Raw genomic sequence first — 27,322 nt, 5'->3', positions numbered from 1 at the left:
CCTGCGCTGTGTATTCTGTATCTTCTCTGCAATTTTATGTAATTTTGTTTTTAATTACAAGACTGTTGACATCTCAAACACCAATCAAATCGGTATATATTGCCATTTTATCAAGCAGTTTTGATAAGTGGTGTTATAGGTCAAGAAAAAAACATTTTAATGGGCTTTGGGAGGATCACAGACAGCTACTTTCTAACTGCTATCCAGCTATTTTGGTTATTTTGTGTCATTAGGGATAAAAAGTTATATAGTACTTTCCAGGTACTTAAATAAAACCAGAAAGAAAATGTGGCAATTAATTTCATTTAAACAGTAAGTAATTCTTCCCAAGAGATTAAAATGTATGCATTTCATTATTTCATTTATGAGTTGGCTTATTACTGAAGTACATTTGAAGATATTAGAAGATTGAAGAATCACTGAGACTTCAGGTCTCTCTTTTAACTTCACTGGGCAAGAATTTCTCATCACAGTCATGTTAACAGTGCAAGCCAGTGTAAATCCAAAACAAAAACTTCCAGCAAAATAAAATGCGTAAGTCATGAAGTTGCATCCAAGATAGCCTAATTTTCTGTGGTATCCTGGGCCCAACACATGGATGCAATCATGAAGAAAGCACGCCAGTGGCTCTACTTCATTAAGAGTTTGAGGAGATGCCACCAAAGACTCTTGCAAATTTCTACAGATGTACGGTGGAGAGCATTCTGACTGGTTGCATCACTGCCTGGTGTGGAGGCTCCAATGCGCAGGATCACAAGAGGCTGCAGAGGGTTGTAGACTCAGCCAGCTCCATCACAGGCACAACCCTCCCCACCATCGAGGACATCTTGATGTCATTCACTTGCTAACCATGAGAAAGTGTAATTAAAATAAAACGCAGGATCTTCTGCCTAGCAAGGCAGTCAGAACGATAAAAAATGTAAGGTTCTGCATTACATCAGGATGCTTTGGTTAGAAGGAATACACGGACATGTGAAAACTTCAGTGTGTCCATAGAATGACTGCTTAACTTGCACTGATAACCACGTCCTCAGTCTCAATCTCTCAATGCGATGGGGCATGGCCTTTATCAGCCACTTGTCTTCTTTACCTTACAAATACTTCCAATAATTTCTCTACTGGATCAAGAGACCAGTCCCTAAATGAACTCCCAAATAACATTAACATTTAAAACTAGTCTATCTTCTCATTCATACAGAATCAAATTTTTGCTCTTTAATTGAAATATCTTGCTTTTTTATATGTTCAATTTGGTCAATAATACTTACAAAATGTTACATCAAAGCTTTTGCAGCATTTACTCTTGCTTACATGCTGAATGAAGTTATTATTTAGAGGATATTCAATTGTTTTATCTTTAATTCATGGCAAATATAGTGACGTGTCGATCAAAATATCAATTTAGTGCATTCACGTAGTCATACAGCATGGAAACAGGCCCTTCGGCCCAACTCATCCATGCTGGCCAAATTGGCTAACTGAGGGAGTCCCATTTGCCCGTGTTTGGCCATATCCCTCCAAACCTTTCCTATTCATGTACCTGTCCAAGTACCTTTTAAATGCCATAATTTTACCACCTCAACCTCTTCCCCTGGCAGCTCGTTCCATATACTCACCACCCTCTGTGCAAAAAAGCTGCACCTCAGGTCCCCTTTAAATCTTGCCCCTCTCACTTTAAGCCTCTGCCCTCCATTCCTGGATCCCTACACTCAACTCTGGAGCATCTGGACAGTAACGACACCTGCGTTAGACTACTGTTTATTGACTACAGCTCTGCCTTCAATACAATAATCCCAAGCTCAAGGCACACACTCAACAATTCAGGAACAGCTTCTTCCCCTCCACCATCAGATTTCAGAATGGTCCATGAACCCATGAACACTACCTCGTTATTCCTCTTTTGCACTATTTATTTAATTTTGTAACTTATAGCAAAACAACAAATTTCATGACATATGTCAGTGATAATAAACCTGATTCTGATTCTGGGGTATGTACGAGAGACCAGGATGAGGCGCTGCTCTGATAACTCGCAATGGCTAGTCAATGAATGTCACAATAACTCAGTGGCATGCATTGGCCAGCCTTATTCATGAAGGTTAAAATATCAGGATGCTGAAAGAATTTGTCCTGATCCCACAATAAATGCTTGACTAGCAGAGCACACTTACAATTCACAGCAATAGACTTTAACTGAAGGACAATGTGAAGACGGGGATTTTTTAATTTGCCTCCATTAGCACAAGTGCATAATTATGGTGCAGCCAAGCCCCAGAAAACATTTAACCAGTCTGCCAGGGATTTGTAATGATTAGATCAGGACAATCCTGGGACCAGGCATTCTAATAACTACACAGAAAAACAGCCAATTTGAAAGTTGTTGTGCTGAACAAGTCAATTATCCATTCAGCAAATGAAAATAAATACTTCAAAAAAATGAAATTTACACACAAGGTGAAATCTTGCAGGGATCGCCTCGATTATCGCCATGGAATATAGGAATATGGAATTAAGGTAAGGGTTAGTGCTTGAAGCAATTTCTGCATTTGGACGAGTAAGGTCATCAGTTTTAGTCAACTAGAAGCAGACAGAGAAGACAAGTGTACAATCCCCCCCCCCAGTGAAAGTCACCAGTGTTAAGAGGGTGCGATGAATCCACACAGTTCGTTGTGTGGTAAACCATCAGTAGCTGTAGAATGACTGCACCACTGGCAGCTCTACTGCACTAACTTGCACTAACAGTGGTGCTGATATTGCAATTGCTGGGGCAACTATAAGGCAGCCTGTACCTCTCAAATGGTATTGGTATTGGTTTATCATTGTCACTTGTACCGAGGTACAGTGAAAAACTTGTCTTGCATACCGATCGTACAGGTCAATTCATTCCACAGTGCATTGAGGTAGTACAGGGTAAAAACAATAACAGAATACAGAGTAAAGTGTCACAGTTACAGGGAAGTGCATTGCAGGTAGACAATAAGGTGCAAGGTCATAACAAGGTAGATTGTGAGGTCAAGAGTCCATCTTATCGTACTAGGGAACTGTTCAATAGTTTTATCACCATGGGATAGAAGCTGTCCTTGAGCCTGGTGGTATGTGACCTCAGGCTCCTGTATCTTCTACCTGATGGGAGAGGGGAGAAGAGAGAATGACCCGGGTGGGTGGGGTCTTTGATTATACTGGCTGCTTCACCAAGGCAGTGAGAGGTATAGACAGAGTCCATGGAGGTGGGAGGCTGCTTTCCGTGACGCCCTGGGCTGTGTCCACAACTCTCTGCAGTTTCTTGCGGTCCCGGGCAGAGCAGTTGCCGTACCAAGTCGTGATGCATCCAGATAGGCTGAAAGAGAATGCTACCGGGACTGAAGGGTTTGGGTTATGAGGGGAGACTGGATAGGCTGGGACTTTTTCTCCCCTGGAGCGTAGGAGGCTGAGGGGGACCTCTACCCTGGGGAATAAAGACTTTAGCTTTTCATCTTATCCATACCTCTCGTCATTTCATCAGCACTCCTCTGAGTCCAAAACTAGAGGATGTAGGTTTAGGGTGAGAGGGGAAAGATTTAAAAGTGACCTGAGGGGCAACTTCTTCACACAGAGTGTGGTGGGGAAATGGAGAGAGCTGCCAGAGGAAGTGGTAGAGGCGGGTACAATTATGACACTTAAACATAAGTTGGACAGTTAGATGGATCAGAAAGGTTTAGAGGGATATGGGCCAAACACAGGCAAATGGGACTAGCCCAGTTCAGCAACTCGGTCGGCACGGATGAGTTGGGCCGAAGGGCCTGCGTCCGTTCTGTCCATCTCTACCACTGTATGTGGCTGCTTGAAGTGGTGCTGGTCATTTGAAGTTTGCGTGGGTGCTGTTACACTTTCAAGAGTGTCTGAGGTTGCAAGGGAACAGCAGCAAGCATTCCGGCCAATGAACGGGAATCACTGACGCAGAGACAGGAATTAATTCTGCTTCAGGATTGAGGATAGGAGCCCCTCAAAGCATGCATTCAAGAAAAAGGGAAGAGTAAAGAACATGGGAATTCTAATTTCATTCATTAGGTATTATTAAACAGCACAACAGCCTTTGTGAAAGCTGTCATTGCAGTCTGGGCTTTCTAAGATAAGATAGCTTTATTGCTCACATGTACATTGAAACAGCGAAAAGCATCTTTGCGTAGCCCGCAAGTGTCGCCACGCTTCTGGCGCCAACATAGCACGCCCACAACTCCCTAACCCGTACGTCTTTGCAATGTGGGAGGAAACCAGAGCACCCGGAGGAAACTCACACACTGCTAAGGATTACTGCTAAGGACGTTATCACACTATTTTTCACCAGCTCCTACCAGGTGACACTCTTTGCAACTTTTCATGGAAATATTCAACTAAATTGTCTTTGTTTAAATAATAAAGAACAGGTGACCCACTCCTCCATAAGTTGAGAATCCCAACAGTATATTCTCCCACCTCCGTGATGAATCAGGATACTTTAGAACAGCAGATAAGTTGTCTGCTTGTAACTACATTTGCCAATCAACAGTTTGATTCAAGGACTGTTTGCGATCTGAATCAAGCAGCCAACACACAGCATGTCACAATGTCTACAATACAAACTTTGGTTCTATTCTAATATTATTCTATTCTGTCCTATTCTAATATATGGGCAGGCACGGTAGTGTAGCGGTTAGCGTAACACTATACACTGCCAGCGACCCAGCTTCAATTCCTGCCACTGTCCGTAAGGAGTTCATATGTTCTCCCCGTGTCTGCGTGGGTTTCCTCTGGGTGCTCCGGTTTCCTCCCACATTCCAAAGACGTACGGGTCAGAAAGTTGTGGGCATGCTATGTTGGCGCCGGAAGCGTGGCGACACTTGCGGGCTGCCCCCAGAACACTCTACGCAAAAGATGCATTTCACTGTGTGTTTCAATGTACATGTGACTAATAAAGAAATCTTATCTTATATTAAGATAATATCTCAGGATATAATCAGAAGAACTTCACTCACTGTTAGCCATGATCTATGAAGGAACATAGTAAAATGCAGGAGTCCAAACAAGGCATGGTCTCCCCTTGCTTTGGTTGTAGCACATTTGTGCAACTTGCTCCCAGCATCTGACCACCTCTACTTCCCACCTCTGTCCCATTCCCCAACCTACTGCACCTGAGCTGGTAAGCAGGTGTGTGTACGACCCACTGTTGCTGTTCTTGGCTATCTTAAAGGGAGTACTGCAATGAAGACAGCAGAAAGCCTGCACCCTCCACATCTTCTCAGTTAGAAGAGACTGCAAGGTTAGGGAATAGAGGGAGGATTAGCTACGCAGATACTCTCATCATGAATGGATTTTGGCCTATGCTCTTAGCAGCAGTGCTTTCTGTTATGGCCAGTACTGTCCCATGTACTGAGTTCACAGCAAGTGTTCAGATGGACATTTACTATCCAGGGTCAGGAGACTTTTTGCAAAACTCAGCGTTTTAGCAAAGCAGAAGAAACAGCCTAAGGTTCAAGATGTCTGTTATTAATCTTTAACGTACTATTTACCCATCCTCTTGTGAAACAATACTGTCTGTTCAGGAAGCCTCTCGTTGACTTAACTGAGACTGCAACCTAATCAAAAAAAACACTGTCTGTGTTAACCTAAGGCTCCTGCCATCTGACCTGATCAATGAGAACATCACGATGCAGATGAGGTCGTCACTGGATGACTGAAAAAAAAGATATAAATATTAGAAGGGTGGGGAGAAGTTACAGAGATGAAGACATGGAGTCCACTTCTCAGCCTCGTCCCGAGAAGGATCTCTTCCCAGAGCCTTCTTTCTGTGACGGATGACTCGTTCATCTGCAACTCATTGGCATGTTTCTCTGGTCTGTAAGAATTGTACTTGTGCTTGGAAAATCCTTGGGAGAATTCTAATCTCTGTTAGAAATTACTCCTGGAATAAATGTGCCCCATTTAAAATAAATAACTGTGCTTAATTTGTTTTGTTAGCTGGAAGTATCTCATTCTTTGCTGGGAGGGGAGGACCCACAGCTCAAAATAGTGATTATTGACAGCTAAACCCCTTCAGAAAAGAGACCAAGGTAGTTAAGTAAATTGGTCTTTGCTTTATAGGTTGATAAAGTATAATCTCCCTAACGTGAGGGTACTGATAGACACCTATAACGATAAGACTTAAGGTCTTGGCTTAAGTTTGGGACTTGAGAACGGGTACACTCAATCTCATCACAGTGTGGGCACCTTCCTTCAGCACCTCCCCCATTGGTTCAATCTACCTCTGACTGCATGTTGCCTTGTCCTGCAAGAACACAGCAAGTACTTAGACGAGAGCCATACAGGACGTTGGGTGGTGTGCCTGTACATGGAGACACAGCATCATCCAACAAAGATACAGGTCCCTTGGCCCACAGTGTTACAGTTGAGTAGAAGGCACAAGCTGTGAGAAGTGGTCATGAAGCAGTAGCAGTGCTAACAACACAAGGATAAGAAGAATGAGATGAATGATCGGCGTGCCAGATTTTTCATAAAATAAATACATGTTGTGGTCATTAAATTGGAGCCCAAGGAGAAACCCGAGCAACTTCAAGGTCCTGGGTGTCAATATCTCAGAGGATCTATCCTGGGCCTAACACACTGATGCAATCACGAAGAAGGCACGCCAACAGCTCTACTTCATTAGGAGTTTGATTTTAAATCCTATATGTGACAGATGTAATTCGAAGGTGGCTTCCCTGACACGTATGCTTTGGTCCTGTCACCTTTTGGAAAAATAGTGGAAAGACATTTTTAACATCATTTCATTTGTATTGAACATTGATTTACAACATCATCCTATTACTGCAATTTTTGGGTTACCAATGATGGAATCTCACCATTTATCTGCTTCTGCTTGTCGTATGATTGCCTTTGTCACATTAATGGCCAAGTGATCCACTTTGTTCAAATGGAAGGATCCAATACCCCCCCACCACTTTTCAGTAGTTTTCTCAAACTAGAACATGTTTAAACTGAGAAAAAATTAGGAGTGGTACTGTTGATTCTTCACTGAAATTTGAGGAAGTTTGGAGTCCATTTATTCAATATTTCCATATGATATAAGCTGACCTTTTTTTCAGATCCCTTTCAATAACCCTTGAATACAGAGGAGAGGAGTTGACAACATAGTAATGTTTTTTTTCCTTTTTAATTGAAGTTTTTTTTTGAAGTTTTTGTTTTTTTTGGTTTATTATTGGTTTATTTGGAGCTAGGGCTGTTCTCATTGGAGAGAAGGACGATGAGGGGAGACATGATAGAGGTATACAAGGTATTGAGAGGAGTAGATAGAGTGGACAGCCAGCACCTCTTTCCTAGGGTGCCAATGCTCAAAACAAGAGGGCATGGCTTTAAGGTATTGGATGGGAAGTTCAAGGGTGATGTCAGAGGGAGGTTTTTCACCCAGAGAGTGCTTGGGGTATGGAATGCGCTGCCTGGGGTGGTGGTGGAGGCAGGTACATTGGACAGGTTCAAGAGATTGTTAGATAAGCATATGGAGGAATTTAAGTTAGAGGAATTGGAAGGGGTTAGATAGTCTTAGGTGTGGTATGAAGGGCGGCACAACATGGTGGGCTGAAGGGCCTGTATTGTGCCGTATTGTTCTATGGTTCCATGGTTCTATTATCATTATTTTTTTTTGATTTGGGGGTTCTTCTTTCATATAATTAAATTTCATTTCTTTTCAATTTTTCCTTTTGTATCTGTTCACTCAATAAGAGAGCGGGAGGTCTAGATTACTTTTTTTACTTGTGATTATATATAGTAACTGTTATGATTGCTGTCCTGATATCTTTGCACCATATGTATAATTACTAATGTTATATATATTATTTTGTACTAATTTGAAAATTAATAAAAAGATTGAAAATTAAAAAAGGAGTTTGAGGAGATTCGGTATGTCATCAGCAGCTCTTGCAAATTTCTACAGATGTAGAGTGGAGAGTATTCTGACTGGTTGCATCACTTCCTGGTATGGAGGCTCCAATGCACAGGATTGAAAGTGGCAGCAGAGGGTTGTAGACTCAGCCAACTCCATCACGGGCACAACCCTCCCCACCATCGAGGACATCTTCAAGGGGCGGTGCCTCAAGAAGGCAGCATCCATCACTAAGGACCCTCACTATCCGGGACATGCCCTCTTCTCGTTACTACCATTGGGGAGGAGGTAAAGAAGCCTGAAGACCCACACTCAACGATTCAGGAACAGCTTCTTCCCCTCCGCCATCAGATTTCTGAACGGTCCATGAACCCATGAACACTACCTCATGATATCTTAATCTTATCTTATTTTTGTAACTTATAGTAATGTTTATGTCGTACACTGTACTGCTGCATAAAACAACAAATTTCATGGCATATGTCAGTGATAATATGTCAGTGACATTGCAATCAAGATGACACTGGAGCGTGGTGACTCATTGCAAGCTGCTCTCTGCAGACCTACTCATTACTTTTATTATAATCATTCTACACTTTTACCTCAATGCCTTCTGTACTACCTCAATGCACTGTGTAATGAATTGACCTGTACGATCGGTATGCAAGACAAGTTTTTCACTGTAGCTCGGTACAAGTGACAATAATAAGCCAATACCAATACCAAATAATAAACCTGATTCCGATTCTGTTACATCTGAAAGCACAAGGTACTTGAAGATGGGCATGCTGAGCCTGTAATACCATTTGTCTTCTTCTAGCACTCTATTCAGGTTCCTGAAAGGCCTCCTGCACACACCCTGATAGGGAGCTCCCTTACAAAGATCTCCTCTATACTGCCTGCAATCCCCTGTGTCCCCTCTCACAGGTGTGCAGGTGTTGTTCACCCTCCCTCATGACGGATTCGGTGCAGTAGAACATCTTAAGTCTACTGGAGTCACAGTGCACAACATTTGTAGGCGATATAAGCCAGCCCAAGGAAGTGCAAGTTGGTTGCGAGATTAGGCTCTCAACTTGAAGCCAAGACACAGCCAATTTTATTCAACGTGGCATCATGTAGTATTTAGCATAACACTGTTGAATGTTTCTCTTCCTTTACAACATGCTTTTTATTGTGGTATGCAATATGAAACTGATAATAGGGTAGATATCTTCTGCTGGGGAATGCCAAGCAAAATCACTTCAATGACTCCTGAGAATGAAGAATAATTAATCCATTTTGGCAAATAGAAAGAAATACAATCAAAGTAAAGTAGACGTCACCATCTCAAATCCTCCCATCAATTCTATGTTTAATGTTCCTAATATGAAGGTCTTAAATAGTGTTCATTATTTATTCGCAGTTTAATAGTCTTAATTACATCAAGTTCCTTAAAACTTTGGAAACCAAGAAAGACTATGCGGCATGTCAATGCTCACCAGGGTCAATTCTTCCAACTGCCTAGATGGTTCAGAATCACAGCCCCAGTTGTTCAGAACAGTGAGGAACAGCAGCACCTTGCTGTGTGAGCAGTGATGAGGTTTCAGAATTAAGACAAGCCCCTGAATTACTGGAAGAATGCACTGGAAGCATTTTCCTGATAATTATCTAAGTCAACAAGGCAACATGCTGACTAGTAATCCCCCATGGTATTTCTTTTTAATTGCCCAGGGAGTGGTGATTTTTGCTTCCTAACAGCACTCATTATTTCACATTATTATCTGCTCAGTGCAGGTAAAACCTACAGGAATATTGGTGGCTGTGTTACTTTTTTTTAAGCACTACAATTCTACTAATCTTTTTTTAAAAACTTTAAAACATTACTTTTGCAGCACAGTAACAGGCCCTTCCGGCCCAACGAGCCCACGCTGCCCAATTACACTCATGTCAACCTACCCGTACGTCTTTGGAATGTGGGAGGAAACCGGAGCACCCGGAGGAAACCCACGCAGACACGGGGAGAACGTACAAACTCCTTACAGACAGCGGCGGGAATTGAACCCTGGTCGCTGGCGCTGTAATAGCGTTATGCTAACCGCTATGCTACCATGCTGCTCTTGGTCTATTTTACTAAAGTCTGTCAGTTACTCAGGAGGCAACGAAAATTCGGCATGTCCCTGTTGGCGGTCACCAACTTTTATCGATGCACCATAGAAAGCATCCTATCCTGATGCATCACGGCTTGGTATGGCAACTGGTCTGCCCCAGAAACTGCAGAGAGTTGTGGACACAACTCAGCATGTCACGGAAACCAGCCTCCCCTCCAGGGACTCTGTCTACACTTCTCGCTGCCTCAGTAAAGCAGCCAACGTAATCAAACACCCCACCCACCCCAGACATTCTCTCTTCTCCCCCCTCCCATCAGACAGAAGATACAAAAGTCTGAAAGCACGTACCACCAGGCTCAGGGACAGCTTCTATATTTTGCATTCTGTTATTGCTTTTCCCTTGTACTACCTCGATGTATTGATGTGATGAAATGATCTGTAGCATGGCATGCAAAACACTGTACCTCGGTACACGTGACAATAACAAACCAATTACCAAAATGTGGTATGGATTTTATTTCAGGACAGTCATCATGCTAAATAGAGGTGTTCCTATTTTAGATATTCTGTTCAGATATCATTTGCAGGAACTTGAGATTTTACTTTATTAGCCATCCATGACTTTTCCAGTCACTGAAAAACAAATGCATCTTGCCACAGACCAAGAAGGAACGTGCCTACAAGGAATCAGCAGGCTTTGTGGTATAGATTGTCCCTGTCCTGCAGGGATTCTGTGGCTTTCATTTGCTCTGATGTCATCAAACTGACCAATCATGTTGAAGAGTCCCAACAGACAGAAAGTAAGCATCTCTGTTTTTATAGCTTATCAAGTATTTTGCACAGAGCACGACAAAGATTGGACTTCACACAGGGGATTGGGGTAGAAGCAGAGGGATCATAAATTAACATTTAAAATTAAAATTAATTTCAAGTCTATGAAATATTGAAATAATTATTCTGACACAATTAGATATCACTCATAGAACATAGAACATTACAGCACAGTACAGGCCCTTTGGCCCACAATGTTGTGCCGAAATTTTTTCCTGCTCTAAGATCTATCTAACCCTGCCCTCCCACATAGCCCCCCATTTCTCTATCATTCATGTGACTATCTAAGAGTCGCTTAAACGTCCCTGATGCATCTGCCCCCACAACCTCTGCAGGCAGTGCGTTCCACGCACCCACCACTCTCTGTGTAAAAAACTTACCCCTGACATCCCCCTTATACCTTCCTCCAATCACCTTAAAGTTATGTCCCCTCGTGTTAGCCATTGTCGCCCTGGGAAAAAGTCTCTGACTGTCCACTCGATCTATGCCTCATCATCTTGTTCACCTCTATCAAGTCACCTCTCATCCTCCTCCTCTCCAAAGAGAAAAGCCCGAGCTCGCTCAACCTATCCTCAGAAGACATGCTCTCCAACCCAGGCAGTATCCTGGTAAATCTCCTCTGCACCCTCTCTAAAGCTTCCACATCCTTCCTATAATGAGGCGACCAGAACTGACCACAATACTCCAAGTGTGGTCCGACCAGTGCAATACCCCGACTAATGAAGGCTCAAAAATAAGTTTTCCGAGCAAGAGAAGAGGTTCATGAGGAATAATAACCAACCACACCATTAACAATTTAGTTACAGCTTCCTTATTGATCACATTGACAAAGGATGCAAGGGGACCTGTGGCCAGGCAATATATCCAGTCAATTCATTCCACAGTGCAGTTACGTTGAGTTAGTACAGAGTGCATTGAGTTTTTACCTGTCGTACCTCAATGCACTCTGCACTAACTCAATGTAACTGCACTGTGCAATGAGTTGACCTGTACGATCGGTATGCAAGACAATTTTTTCACTGTATCTCGGTACAAGTGACAATAATAAACTAATCCCAATACCACTGACAGCAACATCTGCACGTGTGTGGATGCTTGGAGCTGCCATAATTCACAGTGTAATCATGAACAGCTTCTCAAGGACAGCTTCTATCCTGCCGTTATAAGACTTTTGAATGGTTCCCTAGTCCAATAAGATAGAATCTTGACCTCACAGTCTACCTCATTATGACCTTGCACCTTATTGTCCACTCTCCCTGTAACTGTTACACTTTATTCTGCATTCTGTTGTTTTACCCTGTACTACCTCGATGCACCATGCAATGAATTGATCTGTATGAACAGTATGCAAGATAAGTTTTTCACTGTACCTCGGTACAAGTGACAAAACAAACCAATTTACCAATTACCAGAAATTCTGGGCCAATAACTTTTGTGTTTCTACAAGTGGTAGCTTTCTCTCACCTGTTCTTGAAGTGCGAGCTGTGTCCTGTCTATAACTCAAGGCTGTGATTGTTCTAAAAGTGCTGGCTTTGTTCTGTCTGCTCTTCAAAGGTGATGATTTATACTGAAGTGTGGTTCCAAGGTTGCTCATCATTTTCCAACACAGTTTGCAGCAAGTCCCTCTTCTCATGTGATACCATCCTGACTCAGCATACTCATAAGTAGTAGAGAGGAGTGGACTCAGCCCAGTACATCGCGGGCACATTGGTAGTATCTACGTGATATCTTTGTTAGTCACATGTACATTGAAACACACAGTGGAATGCAGCTTTGCGTAGAGTGTTCTGGGGGCTGCCCACAAGTGTCGCCACGCTTCCGGCATCAACATAGCATGCCCACAACTTCCTAACCCGTACATCTTTAGAATGTGGGAGGAAACTGGAGCACCCGGAGGAAACCCACGCAGACATGGGGAGAACGTACAAACTCCTTATAGACATTGGCCGGAATTGAACCCGATTCGCTGGCGCTGTAATAGCGTTATGCTAACCACTACACTACCGTGCCTGCCACACTGTGCTGTAATGTTCGATGTTCTAAATCCTCCTGAAATTCCTGCAGATTCTAGTAGACTTCATTCGAGACAAAGCCATTCCAATACTATTTGTGAATGGTACCTGAGCAATGTGGGAGAGAGCCACTCCAGTGACCGTCCTCTTGACAAACGCGGGTGTCATTTCCAATCACAGTTCGAGATCCACCACAGGAGTAACGAACTACAGACCCAAAGGCAAACTTGTCTCCGAAAAGCTGGCCATTTACTGGAACTCCGGGGTGTTTACATGAAATCGCTGGAAAATAAAACCACCTTCATCAGAGCCAAAATCACTCTATCTGTTGTAAAACAAACAAAGCTATCCTTAATACTTTACCCCTCAACTACTATTGGATATGTTGCTACAAGGAACAACAAGTCATCTGCTACATTTGAAAATGATCGTAATAAATTTGCAGAAATAAACAGCTGACCTTTCACATCACCAATATTACTGATTGCAGAGGACATTTAAAACTGTGGCAGTCCAATTAAACCTAAAATATTCACAGGATACAAACTATTAAACCTGAAGTGCAAAGAATAATTGGTTTCAATTGAAAAATGCTTCAGAGCTATTATTAATATTGCAGCAATACTCAGAAAGTAATAAGCTAAATAATGCAGGTGCTGAAGAAAAAACTGCAAACATACACTGCTCCAGTCAGTTTCATACCCTTCTTCATTACTGGAGAATAAGAGATGGACAAGCTTATTAAGAACATTCAAAAATATGGAAAAAATATCAAATATCATTCACGCAACACTTGATGAATGATTTAGCCCATCATCTCAGGCAAGTAGTAAAAAGAAACAAAAGACACAAAAGATTTTGAGAAACAAAAGACACAAAAGATTTTGAGAAACCAAGTCTGTCGTCCCAAAAATGCAAGAATTGGGGCTGAAATTCTCACCAGCAAACAGGATTTCCTTTCAACGTCGGAGCCATTGGCAGAACTGTTTTACTTACGAAATGGATCTCACTTCGAAAGGAGAAAGAAAATTACGTTGTTTCTCCATCCTGAGATCATGTCTATGCTCAAAGCGATGGCAGTATTGGAAGAGAATAAGGTCAATTATTATTCCCTTTTGATGAATCTTCTCAAAACAGTTGCACTGTCCTTAAGTACTCACATTATCAGCAGCTGTTTCAATTGTTTAAAAAGAATGTCCAGTGGTATGAAGGTCAATGCGTCATAACCCATGCATTATGCAATGAGTAATACTTAAATAATGTTAGAACAGAAATAGAGACTTATCTTGTCATTTTAAGGTGTTAAAAGATGTAATTCCTCTGGAGTGCAAATTTTGGGCTTGGAATTATACTCCATGGTACTAATGCAGAAATACTCAATACTTTAATCACTGCCAGGGGTGGTGGTGGAAGCAGATACGGTAGAGGCAATTAAGAGGCCCTGAGGTAGGCACATAAACCTGCAGAGAATGGAAGGATATGGACCAAGTGTGGGCAGAAGGGATGAGTTTAGTTAGGCGTTGGTGTGTATGAATGGGATGGAAGACAAGTTTTTCACTGTGACACAGAAATTCTGCAGATGCTGGAATCTGGAGCAACACACAAAAGGTGCTGGAGGAACTCAGCGGGTCAGGCAGCCTCCGTGGAGGGAAATAAACAGTCGACGTTTCGGGCCGAGACCCCTCATCAGGACCGGAAAGGAAGAGGGCAGAAGCCAGAATAAGAAGGTGGGGGGAGGAGGAGGAGCACAGGCTGGCAGGTGACAGGTGAGTTCAGGTGACAGGTGAGTCCAGGTGACAGGTGAGTCCAGGTGAGAGGGGGAAGGGAGGTGGGTGGGGGGAGGGAGGGGAAGATGCAATAAGCTGAGAGGTGATCGGTAGAAGAGGAAAAAGGGCTGAAGAAGAAGGAATCCGGTAGGAGAGGGCAGTGGACCGTGGAATAAAGGATGGGGGAGGGGAGGAGAGGAGAGGGGCAGGTCATCAAGGTGGGGGAAGGGAGCCACAGGAATAAGGGAAGACAAAGGAGTTGGGGGGAGGGGGCGGGAAGAAAAAGAAGGGGAGGGGTTACCAGAAGTTGGAGAAATCGATGTTGAGGCCATCAGGTTGGAGAGTCCCAAGGCGGAATATGAGGTGTTGTTCCTCCAACCTGCGCCTGGCCTCAACGTGGCAGTAGCGGAGGCCGCGGACATACACGTCAGTGTGGGAGTGGGATGTGGAATCGAAGTGGGCGGCCACCGGGAGGTCCTGGCTGTTGCGGCGGACGGAACGAAGGTGCTCGACGAAGCAGTCACCCAATCTGCGTTGGGTCTCACCGACGTACAGGAGGCCGCACCGGGAGCACCGGATACAATAAGTGACCCCCTCGGACTCGCAGGTGAAGCGCTGCCTCACCTGGAAGGACTGTCTGGGACCCTGAATGGTGGTGATGGAGGAGGTGTAGGGACAGGTGTAGCACTTGGTGCGGTTGCAGGGATAAGTGCCGGGGGGGTTATTGGTGGGGAGAGATGAGTGGACAAGGGAGTCGTGGAGAGAGCGGTCCCTGCGGAATGCAGAGAGAGGGGGTGAGGAGAAGATGTGCCTGGTGGTGGGATCCCATTGGAGGTGCCGGAAGTTGCTGAGAATGATGTGTTGGATGCGGAGGCTCATGTGGTGGTGGGTGAGGACAAGGGGAACCCTGTCCCTGTTATGTTGGGGGGGAGGAGGGGGTGAGGGCAGACGTGTGGGAAGTGGAGGAGATGCGGGTGAGGGCAGCATTGATGGTGGTGGAAGGGAAACCCCGGTCACCGAAAAAGGAGGACATCTCGGATGTCCTGGAGTGGAAAGCCTCATCATGGGAACAGATGCGGCGGAGGCGGAGGGACTGGGAGAAGGGGATGGCGTCCTTACAAGTGACAGGGTACCTGTCACTGCGCATTGGTTCATGTGACAACAATAAACCAATTTACCATCATTAGCTTAATTAGTTCAGCACACCATCGTGGGCTAAAGGGCCTGTTCCTGTGCTGTACCGTTCTGTGTTCTCTTTTATTGGCATTGGTTTATTATTGTCACTTGTACTGAGGTACAGTGAAAAACTTGTCCTGCATACCAATCGTACAGGTCAATCCATTACACAGTGCAGTTACATTGAGTTAGTACAGAGTGCATTGATGTAGTACAGGTAAAAACAATAACAGTACAGAGTAAAGTGTCACAGCTACAGAGAAAGTGCAGTGCAATAAGGTGCAAGGTCACAACAAGGTAGATCATGAGGTCAGAGTCCATCTCATTGTATAAGGGAACCGTTCAATAGTCTTATCACAGTGGGGTAGAAGCTATCCTTGTCTGGTGGTACGTGCCCTCAGGCTCCTGTATCTTCTACCCAATAGAAGAGTAGAGAAGAGAGAATGACCCGGGTGGGTGGTGTCTTTGATTATGCTGGCTGCTGCACGAAGACAATGAGACGTAAAGACAGAGTCCAAGGAGGGGAGGCTGGTGTCCGTGATGCGCTGGGCTGTGTCCACAACTCTCTGCAGCTTCTTGTGGTCTTGGGCAGAGCAGTTGCCGTACCAAGCCGTGATACATCCAGATAGGATGCTTTCTATGGCGCATCAATAAAAGTTGGTGAGAGCCAAAGGGGACAAACCGAACTTCTTTAGCCTCCTGAGGAAGTAAAGGTGCTGGTGAGCTTTCTTGGCCGTGGCATCTACGTGATTTGACCAGGACAGGCTGTTGGTGATGTTCACTCCCAGGAACTTGAAGCTGTCAACCCTCTCGACCTCAGCACCATTGATGTGGACAGGTGCTCCCTTTCCTGAAGTTAATGACTGGCTCTTTAGTTTTGTTAACATTGAGGGAAAGGTTGTTGTCATGACACCATTCCACTCAGCTCTCTATCTCCTTCCTGTACTCTGACTCATCGCTGTTTGAGATACAACGGTGGTATTGTCTGCAAACTTGTAGATGGAGTTAGAGCAGAATCTGGCCACACAGTCGTGCAGAGAAATGGTAAAGTGTTTACAATATATTTCAGGATCTGATATGGTTTAGGATTATGAAGAGGAGTTATCAAGCTAATAAAGGAAAATTGCTCACTGTAGTGATGGAGTTAAACATCAGAGAGCAACACTTATTACTTAGAAAATTATGAATGCAGGTTCGAATGAGAACAAAGAACTTTGCTGTGGAGGAAATCACAAAGGACACCTGTCGAAGAAGAGATCATGGATGAGTTCAGTAAATATTTGGATACATTTCTGAAGCAAAGAGGATGGTGTGGGGCATTGAGATTTATCTAGAAAGAATGAGGGATATATTGAGAGTTAGAAAAGTGAGATTGAGACCTATCGAAAGGGATTAAAGGATATGTTGTGTAGGAAGGAAGTGGGACTTGAACTTAACCGAAGGGATTGAGGGATGTGGTGAGTGGTGGTCAAATGGGATTGAGATCTCTGAGAAGGGATTAAAGGATATGGTGAGAGAGAGAGAGAGAAACAGGATTCAGATCTCTCAGAAGAAGCTGATGGCCACAGCAAGAAGAAGCAAAGAAACATTGTGATTTGTCAGAAGATGACAAGAATTGACACAAACCCTTCTTGTTCAAAGCATTGTGAAAACCATCTTTTCTGTGTGCTGAATGTGATGTCATGGAAAATAACGTCTCCAATGGTAGATAACGAACATCCTTGAGCAAATGTGTATTTAATACTCCTAGTAATTAGATAGCTTGGAATTATTAATATTTCTTCCATAAACTAACACACACCGAGTTCACAAATAAAGAGAAATGTGATTTGATCCTTTCAAAGACACATAAAGGCTCTGACTCCAATATCTTCCAGGCAGTCTACGTTTAGGTTATCCAGACTATTTGTGAACTTGATGCCTTTTTTTTACACAGCGATAAGTGCTCAGTAACATAAGATAGCTTTATTAGTACATCGAAACGCACAGTGAAAAGCATCTTTTGCGTAGTGTTCTGGGGGGCAGCCCGCAAGTGTCACCACGCTTCCGGCGCCAACATAGCATGCCCACAACTTCCTAACCCGTACGTCTTTGGAATGTGGGAGGAAACCGGAGCACCCGGAGGAAACCCACGCAGACACGGGGAGAACGTACAAACTCCTTACAGACAGCGGCCGGAATTGAACCCGGGTTGCTGGCACTGTAATAGTGTTGCGCTAACTGCTACACTACCGTGCCTGCCCTCTGCTTGATTAAAGTGCCATGCCTCCATCTCTATAACATTTCCTATCTCTGTCCTGACCAAGAACGTGCCTTTGTTACCTCTGGACTTGACCATTCCAATGGTTTCCTGGCCAGTCTCTCACCTGACACCCCACATAATTTGAACTCCTCGTATTCTGCCTTTCACCACACCCTATTTCCTCAGCATCCCCACGTGATACTTGCAATAATACTTCCATTTGTTTTCTAACTACCATTTTTCACCCTTCACATCTCAATAATCCTCCCTGACAGGCTGCATCGTGGTCTGGGACGGGAATTAGAATGTGCAGGAACATAACAAGCTGCAGGGAGCAGTGGATCAGCCCAATATATCACGGGCATATCCCTCCCCACCATCGGTAGTATACAGGAGGTGCTGCCTCAAGAAGGCAACATCCATCATCAAAGATCTCCACCACGGGGGCCATGCCATCTTCTTGAAGCTACCATCGGGCAGGAGGTACAGAAGCCTGAAGTCCCACCAGGTTCAAGAGAGTAACATAGATTGGTTGGTTGAGTGGTGTCACAACAACAACTTTGCACTCAATGTCAGCAAGGCCAAGGGATTGATTGTGGATTTCAGGAAGGGGAAGTCGGGCGAACACACACCAGTCCTCACTGAGGGGTCAACAGTGGAAAGGGTGAGCAGCTTCAAGTTCCTGGGCGTCAACTTCTCGGAGGATCTATCCTGGGCCCAGTACATTGATGCCATCACGAGGAAGGCACACCAGCAGTTCTACTTCATTGGAAGTTTAAGGAGATTTGGTATGTCACCAATGATTTTTGCAAATTTCTACAGATGTACAGCGGAGAGCATTCTGACTGGTTGCATCACTGCCTGGTATGGAGGCTCCAATGGGCAGGATCGCAAGAGGCTGCAGAGGGTTGTAGACTCAGCCAGCTCCATCACGGGCACAACCCTCCCCACCATCGAGGACATCTTCAAGAGGTGGTGCCTCAAGAGACCGCCATTCCTCACTCAGGAACCTCACCATCCAGGATGTGCCCTCTTCTCGTTACTACCATCAGGGAGGAGGTACAGGAGCCTGAAAACCCACATTCAATGATTTAGGAACAGCTTCTTCCCCTCCACCATCAGATTTCTGAATAGTCCATGAACACTACCTTGTTATTCCTTTCTTTTGCACTATTGATTTATTTTGTAACTTATAGCAATTTTTAAATCTTTGCACCGTACTGCTGCTGCAAAACAACAAATTTCACCACATATAAGTCAGAGGTAATAAACCTGATTTTGATTCTGATTCCCTTCAACCATTTGGTCTTGAACCAACCTGCACAACCCTAATCACTGCAGTTCAGCAACACTATGACCACATTGTACTAAAAGTGACTTCTTTCTTGTAAAAGTTGGGTATAATTTATGTTTAATTTATGTTTTTGTTGTGAATGCTGCTTATCTGATGCTGTGTACCTGTGATGCTGCTGCAAGTAAGTTTTTCATTGCACCTGTGCACACATGGACTTGTGCAGATGACAATAAACTTGACTTTGACTGACCATTGAGCTTCTTGAAACCTGTTCCTTCCTGCATTCTTGATTCCTTGTTCTCCACGTCTGTTGACCACACTCTCACCTACCCCAATCCTAAACTCTGGGATTGCCTCCTTCAACCTTGTCCTACCTCAGTGCACTATGTAATGAATTGATCTGTATGAACGGTATGCAAGACAAGTTTTGCACAATACCTCGGTACCAGAGACAATAACGGTCCATGAACCCATGACACTTCCTCGTTATTCCTCTTTTGCACTATTTATTTTTGTAACTGATTGATAGTAATTCTTTTTGTCATTATGTCTTGCACTGTACTGCTGCTGCAGAACAACAAATTTCCCGACATACGTCAGTGATAATAAACCTCATTCTGAAGAAACCAATTCCAATTCCACTCTTTCTCCCCATTAAGATAGCCCTTAAAACTTCCCTGTTTGACCAAGCTTAGTTTATCTGTCCTAATATACCCTTAAGCAGCTCCATATGAAAATTTTGTTTGATAATCCTCACGTGAAGTCCCCTGTAATATTTAACTGCATCAAGGCTCTGCAATTATTATTACTCTGTTAATAATGCTTTTTAATGAAACAAAAAACAAGGTACTGAAGTTGCAGAGAAATAATTAGTTTCTAAATAACTCAAGCAAATAGTTTTTTTTTACTGGAAGCCAGCTTTAGAACTTTACTTTAAATACTCCAACCAAAATATTACCATGATTTTTATTTTGTTCAGATGCAGAATATCAATTATGCATTTCAATCTTTGCAAGGAGCACCTCATAGCACTTTAATGGGGAAAGGTTATTTTTAATCACGTCATGAAGAAAGGGTCTCCTGGAGTCATAGAGCAATATATCATGGACATAGACCCTTCAGCCCAACCAGTCCATACTGACCCCGCCCTTCCATGTACCTATCGAAGTGCTTCTCAAATGACACTGTTGTACCTGCTTCAACCACTTCCTCTGGCAGCTCGTTCCATATACTCACCACCCTCTGTGTGAAAAGGTTGCCCCTCAGGTCCCTTTTAAATCGTTCCCCTCTCACGCTAAACCTATGTCCCCGAGTTTTGGACTCCCCGACCCTGGGGATAAGATTGTTACCGTCCACCTTATCTCTGCCTGTCATAATTTTAAACACTTCTACAAGATAAGATTTCTTTATTAGTCACATGTACACCAAAACGCACAGTGAAATGCATCTTTTGCGTAGAGTGTTCTGGGGGCAGCCCGCAAGTGTCGCCACGCTTCCGGCGACAACATAACATGCCCACAACTTCCTAACTTGTATGTCTTTGGAATGTGGGAAGAAACCGGAGCATCCGGAGGAAACCCACGCAGACACGGGGAGAATGTACAAACTCCTTACAGACAGCGGCCGGAATTGAATCTGGGTCGCTGGCGCTGCAATGGCATAAAGTTAAGTGCTACACTATGGTGCCTGTCCTCTTGACTTCACAATTTACCTTGTCATGGCCGTTGCACCTTATTGTCTGCCTGCACTGCACTTTCTCTGTAACTGTGACACTATATTCTGCATTGTGTTATTGCTTTTCCCTTGTACTACCTCAATGTACTGATGTGATGAAATGATCTGTATGGATGGCATGCAAAACAAAGTTTTTCACTGTACCTGCACCCTTAATAAACCAGTTTACCAACTTTTCAACCTGTCTGTCTTGCCACTTGCAGCCAGTGATGTAGCTGTACTCCAATGTCTCTTTGTTTTACAACACTACCCATGGAACTAAATAACAACAAAGTTCTCTGTATTTGGACACAAGATATTTGCCCTGTTTATCTATCCAACATCAGTAACGGATCCAAGCCTTGAGTCCGATAAACTCAAAAAAACGCAGCTTCTCAAAGTGGCACAGATGCAAACAAACTGGTAAAATTGGATTTTACTGGATTAGCAAAAGATGGCTGAATTAAAAATAGAGAGCAACTCCCATGGCTGTTGTGTACAAATGACCAGCTTAAGAGTTGAATTCCTCGGTGTGATTAGTGCTGTAGTCCCAGTCAAATATTATTTTGCTTTAAAAAGATGGGTCCTATCATCCATAAATTGGTAATTAGAAATGTAATAAATGCCTGCCAAGAGAAAATAAGTGAGAAATAAATTAATATTATAATTGAAATTCTCTGTTGTTGGCTTGCTCTGGCTGGGAGAAATTGAATGTCTGTCACGACACTGAAAGAGGCAGAGGTGGAAATGAAGCCTTTGCCTTCTCCAAGTTACTTTTGGCAAGATAGCTATTGCCTTTGAGATTGAGATTCAGTGAGGGCAAATGGATTTGCTCCTCGTAATGTGCTGGGATTTAAAGTTGCTGCATTGTCAGTATCTTGGCTTTTCATGCTTTGTTAAAAGTTCAGCTTGCATCACAACTGATTTTGGAAATCACAAAATCAGAGGGAGATGCAGTGTGGAAACAGGCCCTTCAGCCCATCGAGTCCATGCTGACCAACAACCACCCATTTTGTACTAAACCTATCCTAACCCATTTTATTCTCCCCAACACTCACATTAATTTTGCCCAGATCCTACTACTGGCAGGCACAGTAGTGTAGAGGTTAGTGTAACACTATTACAGCGCCAGCGACCCGGGTTCAATTCCAGACATTGTCTGTAAGGAGTTTACACATTCTCCCCGTGTCTGCGTGAGTTTCCTCCGGGTGCTCCGGTTTCCTCCCACACTTCAAAGACGTACGGGTTAGGATACTCCAAGTGTGAATACTCCAAGGAAGGAGCAATGTATCCCAGGATCAGGCAGGCAGCAATCTCAGGGCAACAAAGCATCTAGCCGACTGTTTGAATTCAAGTCAGGAACTACATGGAGGCTTTTTGCTGGCACTGAGCATGTTTATGCAGAAACCATGGGTCCAGATCTTGCTGTATCCAACTGCAGGTTTCAGCTGGACCAGGAGTGATGCTTGCAGCAGCTTCTGTCATTGACAGAGACAATCAAAAGGGAAAACCGTGCATGGTGTGAAACCTGTGTCATCTCTTTATTGTACCTCAGAAAGGTGCACTACCACCATGGCCTGAGTAACAGCAAAGCAGGGGGATAATTGAAGAAAATTAGTGTTAAAGGTACAGACTAACTTCAAGCTCTGCCCAAGGAAAGGAAGGAGATGGAAGGAAAGAAAGCTGAGGGGTGGTTGTGGGTGTAGCTGGTAGAGCCGCTGCCTCACAGCTCCAGAGACCCGGGTTCGATCCCGACCTCCGGTGCTGTGTGTGTGGAGTTTGCATGTTCTCCCTGTGACCATGTGGGTTTCCCGAGTGCTCCGGTTTCCACCCACGTGCAGGTTGGTAGGTTAATTAGCCGCTGTAGATAAGATGTCTTTATTAGTCACATGTACATCGAAACACACAGTGAAATACATCTTTTGCGTAGGGTGTTCTGGGAGCAGCCCGCAAGTGTCGCCACACTTCCGGCGCCAACATAGCATGCCCACAACTTCCTAACCCATATGTCTTTGGAATGTGGGAGGAAACCGAAGCGCCTGGAGGAAACCCACGCAGACACGGGGAGAACGTACAAACTCCTTACAGACAGCGGCCGGGTTGTCTGTTGAAGAAGGGTCGCTGGCGCTGTAATAGCGTTATGCTAACCGCTACACTACCGTGCCTGCCCACGTTTACAGCATGTTTACACGACTGCATGTTAATAACATGCTGTAAAGTTCCAGTAATGCCCAGATACAGGCAAACAAGTGAAGGGGCCCACATTGCATATGCCTGTGTATGTGCCTGCTGGGACCATGAGAAGCTGGTGCTGCCTGTTCATTACCAGTGCCTTCCTGAAGGGGTTGGGAGGCCACAGAGAATATTGCTGAACACACAAGTGGCTCGAGAAATCCCACCATGGTATCCAATTTGCTGTGCCCAAGGCCGCAGAAAACTGCGGAGAGTTGTGGGCACAGCTCAGTACATCATGGAAACCAGCATCCCCTCCATGGACTCTGTCTACACTTCTCGCTGCCTCGGTAAAGCAGCCAACATAATCAAAGACCCCACCCACCCAGGTCATTCTCTCTTCTCTCCTCTCCCATGAGGCAGAAGATACAAAAGCTTGAGAGCACGTACCACCAGTCTCAAGGACAGCTTCTGTCCTGCCATTATCAGACCCTCCCAACGGACCTCTTATACACTAATAGATGAACTTATGATCTCCCAATCTACCTCATTGTGGTCCTTGCACTTTTAGTTGTCTGCCTGCACTGCATTTTCTCTGTAACTGCAACACCATATTCTGCATTCTGCTTTTGTATCACCTTGATGTACTTATGTATGGAATGATCTGTCTGGATGGCACGCATACAAAAGTTTTTCACTGTATCTTGGTACATGTGACAATAATAAACCAATACCAATACAAAAGTCTCTGATGCTGATGGTGAGGAACTTGGCAAAAGAAAGCACAGAAGGAGAGAGATGCTCCTCTCCTGAAAGAATGGAAAATGTTCCAAGCAACGCCATCTCCACAATTGCTGAAGAGGCCATCTTCAGGAACTGTGGAGCTTCCCAATCCAAAGTGGCAAGTGACACGCCTCTAGCGCATCTCATGGTACCTGCAGGTGGGAATGTAAGGGAAGGGCCTGCCACTTGAATGGCCGTTTCTAGACAATATTGGATTCTTGAGCATTGTTTTCATCTGTGTCAAGTGCACCCGAGCTGCCAAAGTAGACCCAACATGCAGCATGTATGAACCGTATAGAGGTGCTGCATCCTTCAATTTCCTGTCCTGTACGTTGAGTGGTATGCCCATATAGTTCGACAGACTGGTAGTGTATAGTTAACATTCTGCAACATATTGAATGTGTCACCACCCATAAAATACACTTCCCCTCAGAAGTACAAAGGCAATGAAGATATCCCGACAGTTAAATATTATGTTCAACAGTGAATGGAAGTGTTCATATTTAATTGGATTCAGACAAGCAGTGACAAATGATAGTGTAAGTCTTGAATTTGGAAAGTTCAGCTGCAATGGGCTTGAGACAAAAATCCCTGAAAGCCGTGAGGTACATGACGACATGTGTCCTGGTTTATGAGGCTGAGAAAAGCACATGTATTATTCTTCACAGGAGATGCAATTTGTCTTTAGCAACATCTAATGAAGATAAAGTAATAGCTCGAGTGCGACAAGACTTATTTAATGAAGTTGCAAAGTGAATGCTGCGTCATTAATACATGTCAGTGGCAAAAGAGTCTGCAGGCATGAGTAATAATGTCAATTGAAACATTATTTGTCTCGTTTATTTATTAGATATCCAATGCAATCTACGTGGTTTTTAATTCCTGCAGCAACCAAGTTAATTTTGAATTCTTATAATTCAATTCTTACAATGCTTATCATTTGAATTCTTAAGATATGATTTCTTTATTAGTCACACGTACATCGAAACACACAGTGAAAGGCACCTTTTGCGTAGGATGTTCTGGCGGCAGCCCGCAAGTGTCGCCACTCTTCCGGCGTCAACATAGCATGCCCACAACTTCCTAACCCGTACGTCTTTGGAATGTGGGAGGAAACCGGAGCACCCGGAGGAAACCCATGCAGACACGGGGAGAACGTACAAGCTCCTTACAGACAGTGGCCAGAATTGAACCCTTGCCCATTCACTTAACCTATCTACATCTCTCTGCAGACTCTCCGCATCCTCTGGACAATTTGCTTTTCCACTCAGTTTAGTGTCATCAGCAAACTTAGACACGCTACACTCGGTCCCCTCTTCCAAATCGTTAATGTATCTCGTGAACAGTTGCGGGCACAGCACCGACCCCTGTGGCACCCCTCTCACCACTGATTGCCATTCAGAGGTGAATGTACACCAGAGGTGTTGTAAGTCAGTGTTACTTTGTCCCTGACAATGAGAATATGCTCTGGGCAACTTACTGCAGTCAGACCCACCACATCACACTTTACTCTCCAAACCTGACTCCATCTTGCAAACCGAACATACACTACTGGATCATCCCAGCCATGTTGCCCGAAAGAGTGACATTATGTGGACAGTTGATCCAACTATAATGAAATACATCTTCTGGAATGTACATATAAAAGTAAGTCCCAAGTATATTTAAATGTCTTACATATTAAATCAGAAAAACACCAAAGTTTTAGTCAGTGACATTTGAAGAACAGGTGCTTAGCTCTGGCACAACAGCTCAAAGAGTGCATTGAAGAATTTTGAACCACTGTTTTTCAATTAAAAGTGATTAACACTAATTGTTCTCTCTGAGCAGAATAAGCAGTCCTTTTCTACACATCCCATTTTTACAAAAAGAGTGAGTGAATGCACTTTGAATGTCTCAATAAACAATTTATTGTCACTTGCTACCCTTGAGGACGAATCAAGAACTCAGAAGATAGGTTTGCCATGTTACGTTTATGATGCATCGGATGAATCCAAAACTGAAGTTTCCAGTTGCTGCACAGTTCCTCCACAGAGACTCAAAATTCTCTGTGTCTGGCTATATATCACTCCAGTGCTTGTTTGTAGCAAATAAATGATTTAATATCATGAAATTCAGCAAGAACTAGAAACTGAAAGTTATGTAACCTCTGTATGTTTAAGATCAGTAACAGAATGAAACACCATTAAGTATGCATTGACAAGTAGCACAGTCTTGCCTTGTCTCGTTAATGAGGATTTAAGGCCCAGGCCAGGGTAGAAAACTATCTGGATGTTAAAAAGGTTTTTTTTTCTTGACTAAATCGAGCATAAATTGATTCCAGAAGCCTGAACACCAAGCAATCAATGCAAGAAGAAATGTAAAGGATAAACCTTATGCAGATATCGACATGACTAAACAATAAAAAAAAAGAAAAATATTTTTTAGAAACCCTGACCAAGTCCGAGGGCCTTGTGCATGATTTCATCAAGGTGGGAAAGTGCAGGGGAAAGAAGAGATGAAAGTACAAGAGCAACACTTAAAAGATCATAGAATGTAAAAGGGGGCTAATTTATGGAATAAATCTCAATTAGTTGCTTGATTGACTGTACAAGATCAAAATTCATCAGAACCTATCGATTCAGGAGCAAATTTAAACAGGAGATAATTAGCAAGTCAGTATAATAAAGCAAGCGAACAATATGTATTTTTAGAAAGTGGCATTCAACTGATATACAACTTCAAAGAGTTATCTTAATTGCCTTACTAAGTCAATATACTACAGTTTATCTAAAAGTTAAGCACGTTAACATTTAGCAATACTAAAAGGCAGGAGCGTAGTTGAAATAGAGACACACAAGAGTCGGCAGATGCTGGAAATCTGGAGCTGAAGGAACTCAGCGGGTCAGGCAGCATCTGTGGAGGGAAGTGGACCGTTCGCATTTCAGGTTGAGACCTTCACCTGGGCTGCCAGATCCAGTCCAGCCCAGATGAGGGTCTCAACCCAAAAGGTGACTGCCCATTTCCCTCCACAGATGCTGCCTGACCCGCTGAGCTAAGTTCAACTGCTCTGGTGATCTCTCAATCAGTTGTTTTGCAATATTTTGTAATGCTAAATTATTGAACAACTTCCTTTCCATTAATACACAATAATTATTTATGATTGTATTAGTTATTACCATGTAAACTCTTTACTCTGTGAGCTTCATGCAAGAAAGGAATTTCATTTCACCCTGGTGTACATGATAATAATCTGAACCAGAACTTATTAATTTTAAATTGAACAAAATACAATAATTCAGCATTTTGCAACAACTGGTAATTTTTGAAACTCAACTCCTATTAAATGAATAGAGGATATTCCAAAAGATATAGC

The 27,322-nt window shown here is 43.5% G+C and overlaps 1 protein-coding gene across 1 annotated transcript in view; it reads right to left on the bottom strand.

The window, feature by feature from the left end:
• Positions 1–27,322, bottom strand: part of LOC127575302 (CUB and sushi domain-containing protein 1-like) — a 2,402,828-nt gene that overhangs the window by 65,850 nt on the left and 2,309,656 nt on the right. The window contains 1 exon segment of the mRNA XM_052025075.1: positions 12,930–13,103. Coding sequence (XP_051881035.1) covers positions 12,930–13,103 — 174 coding nt within the window.

The sequence above is a fragment of the Pristis pectinata genome, chromosome 10, assembly GCF_009764475.1.
Source record: "Pristis pectinata isolate sPriPec2 chromosome 10, sPriPec2.1.pri, whole genome shotgun sequence".
In the NCBI taxonomy this organism is placed as follows: Eukaryota; Metazoa; Chordata; class Chondrichthyes; order Rhinopristiformes; family Pristidae; genus Pristis; species Pristis pectinata.
Note: the sequence above shows the minus strand (reverse complement) of the source record. Positions and strands in the feature narration are given on the sequence as shown.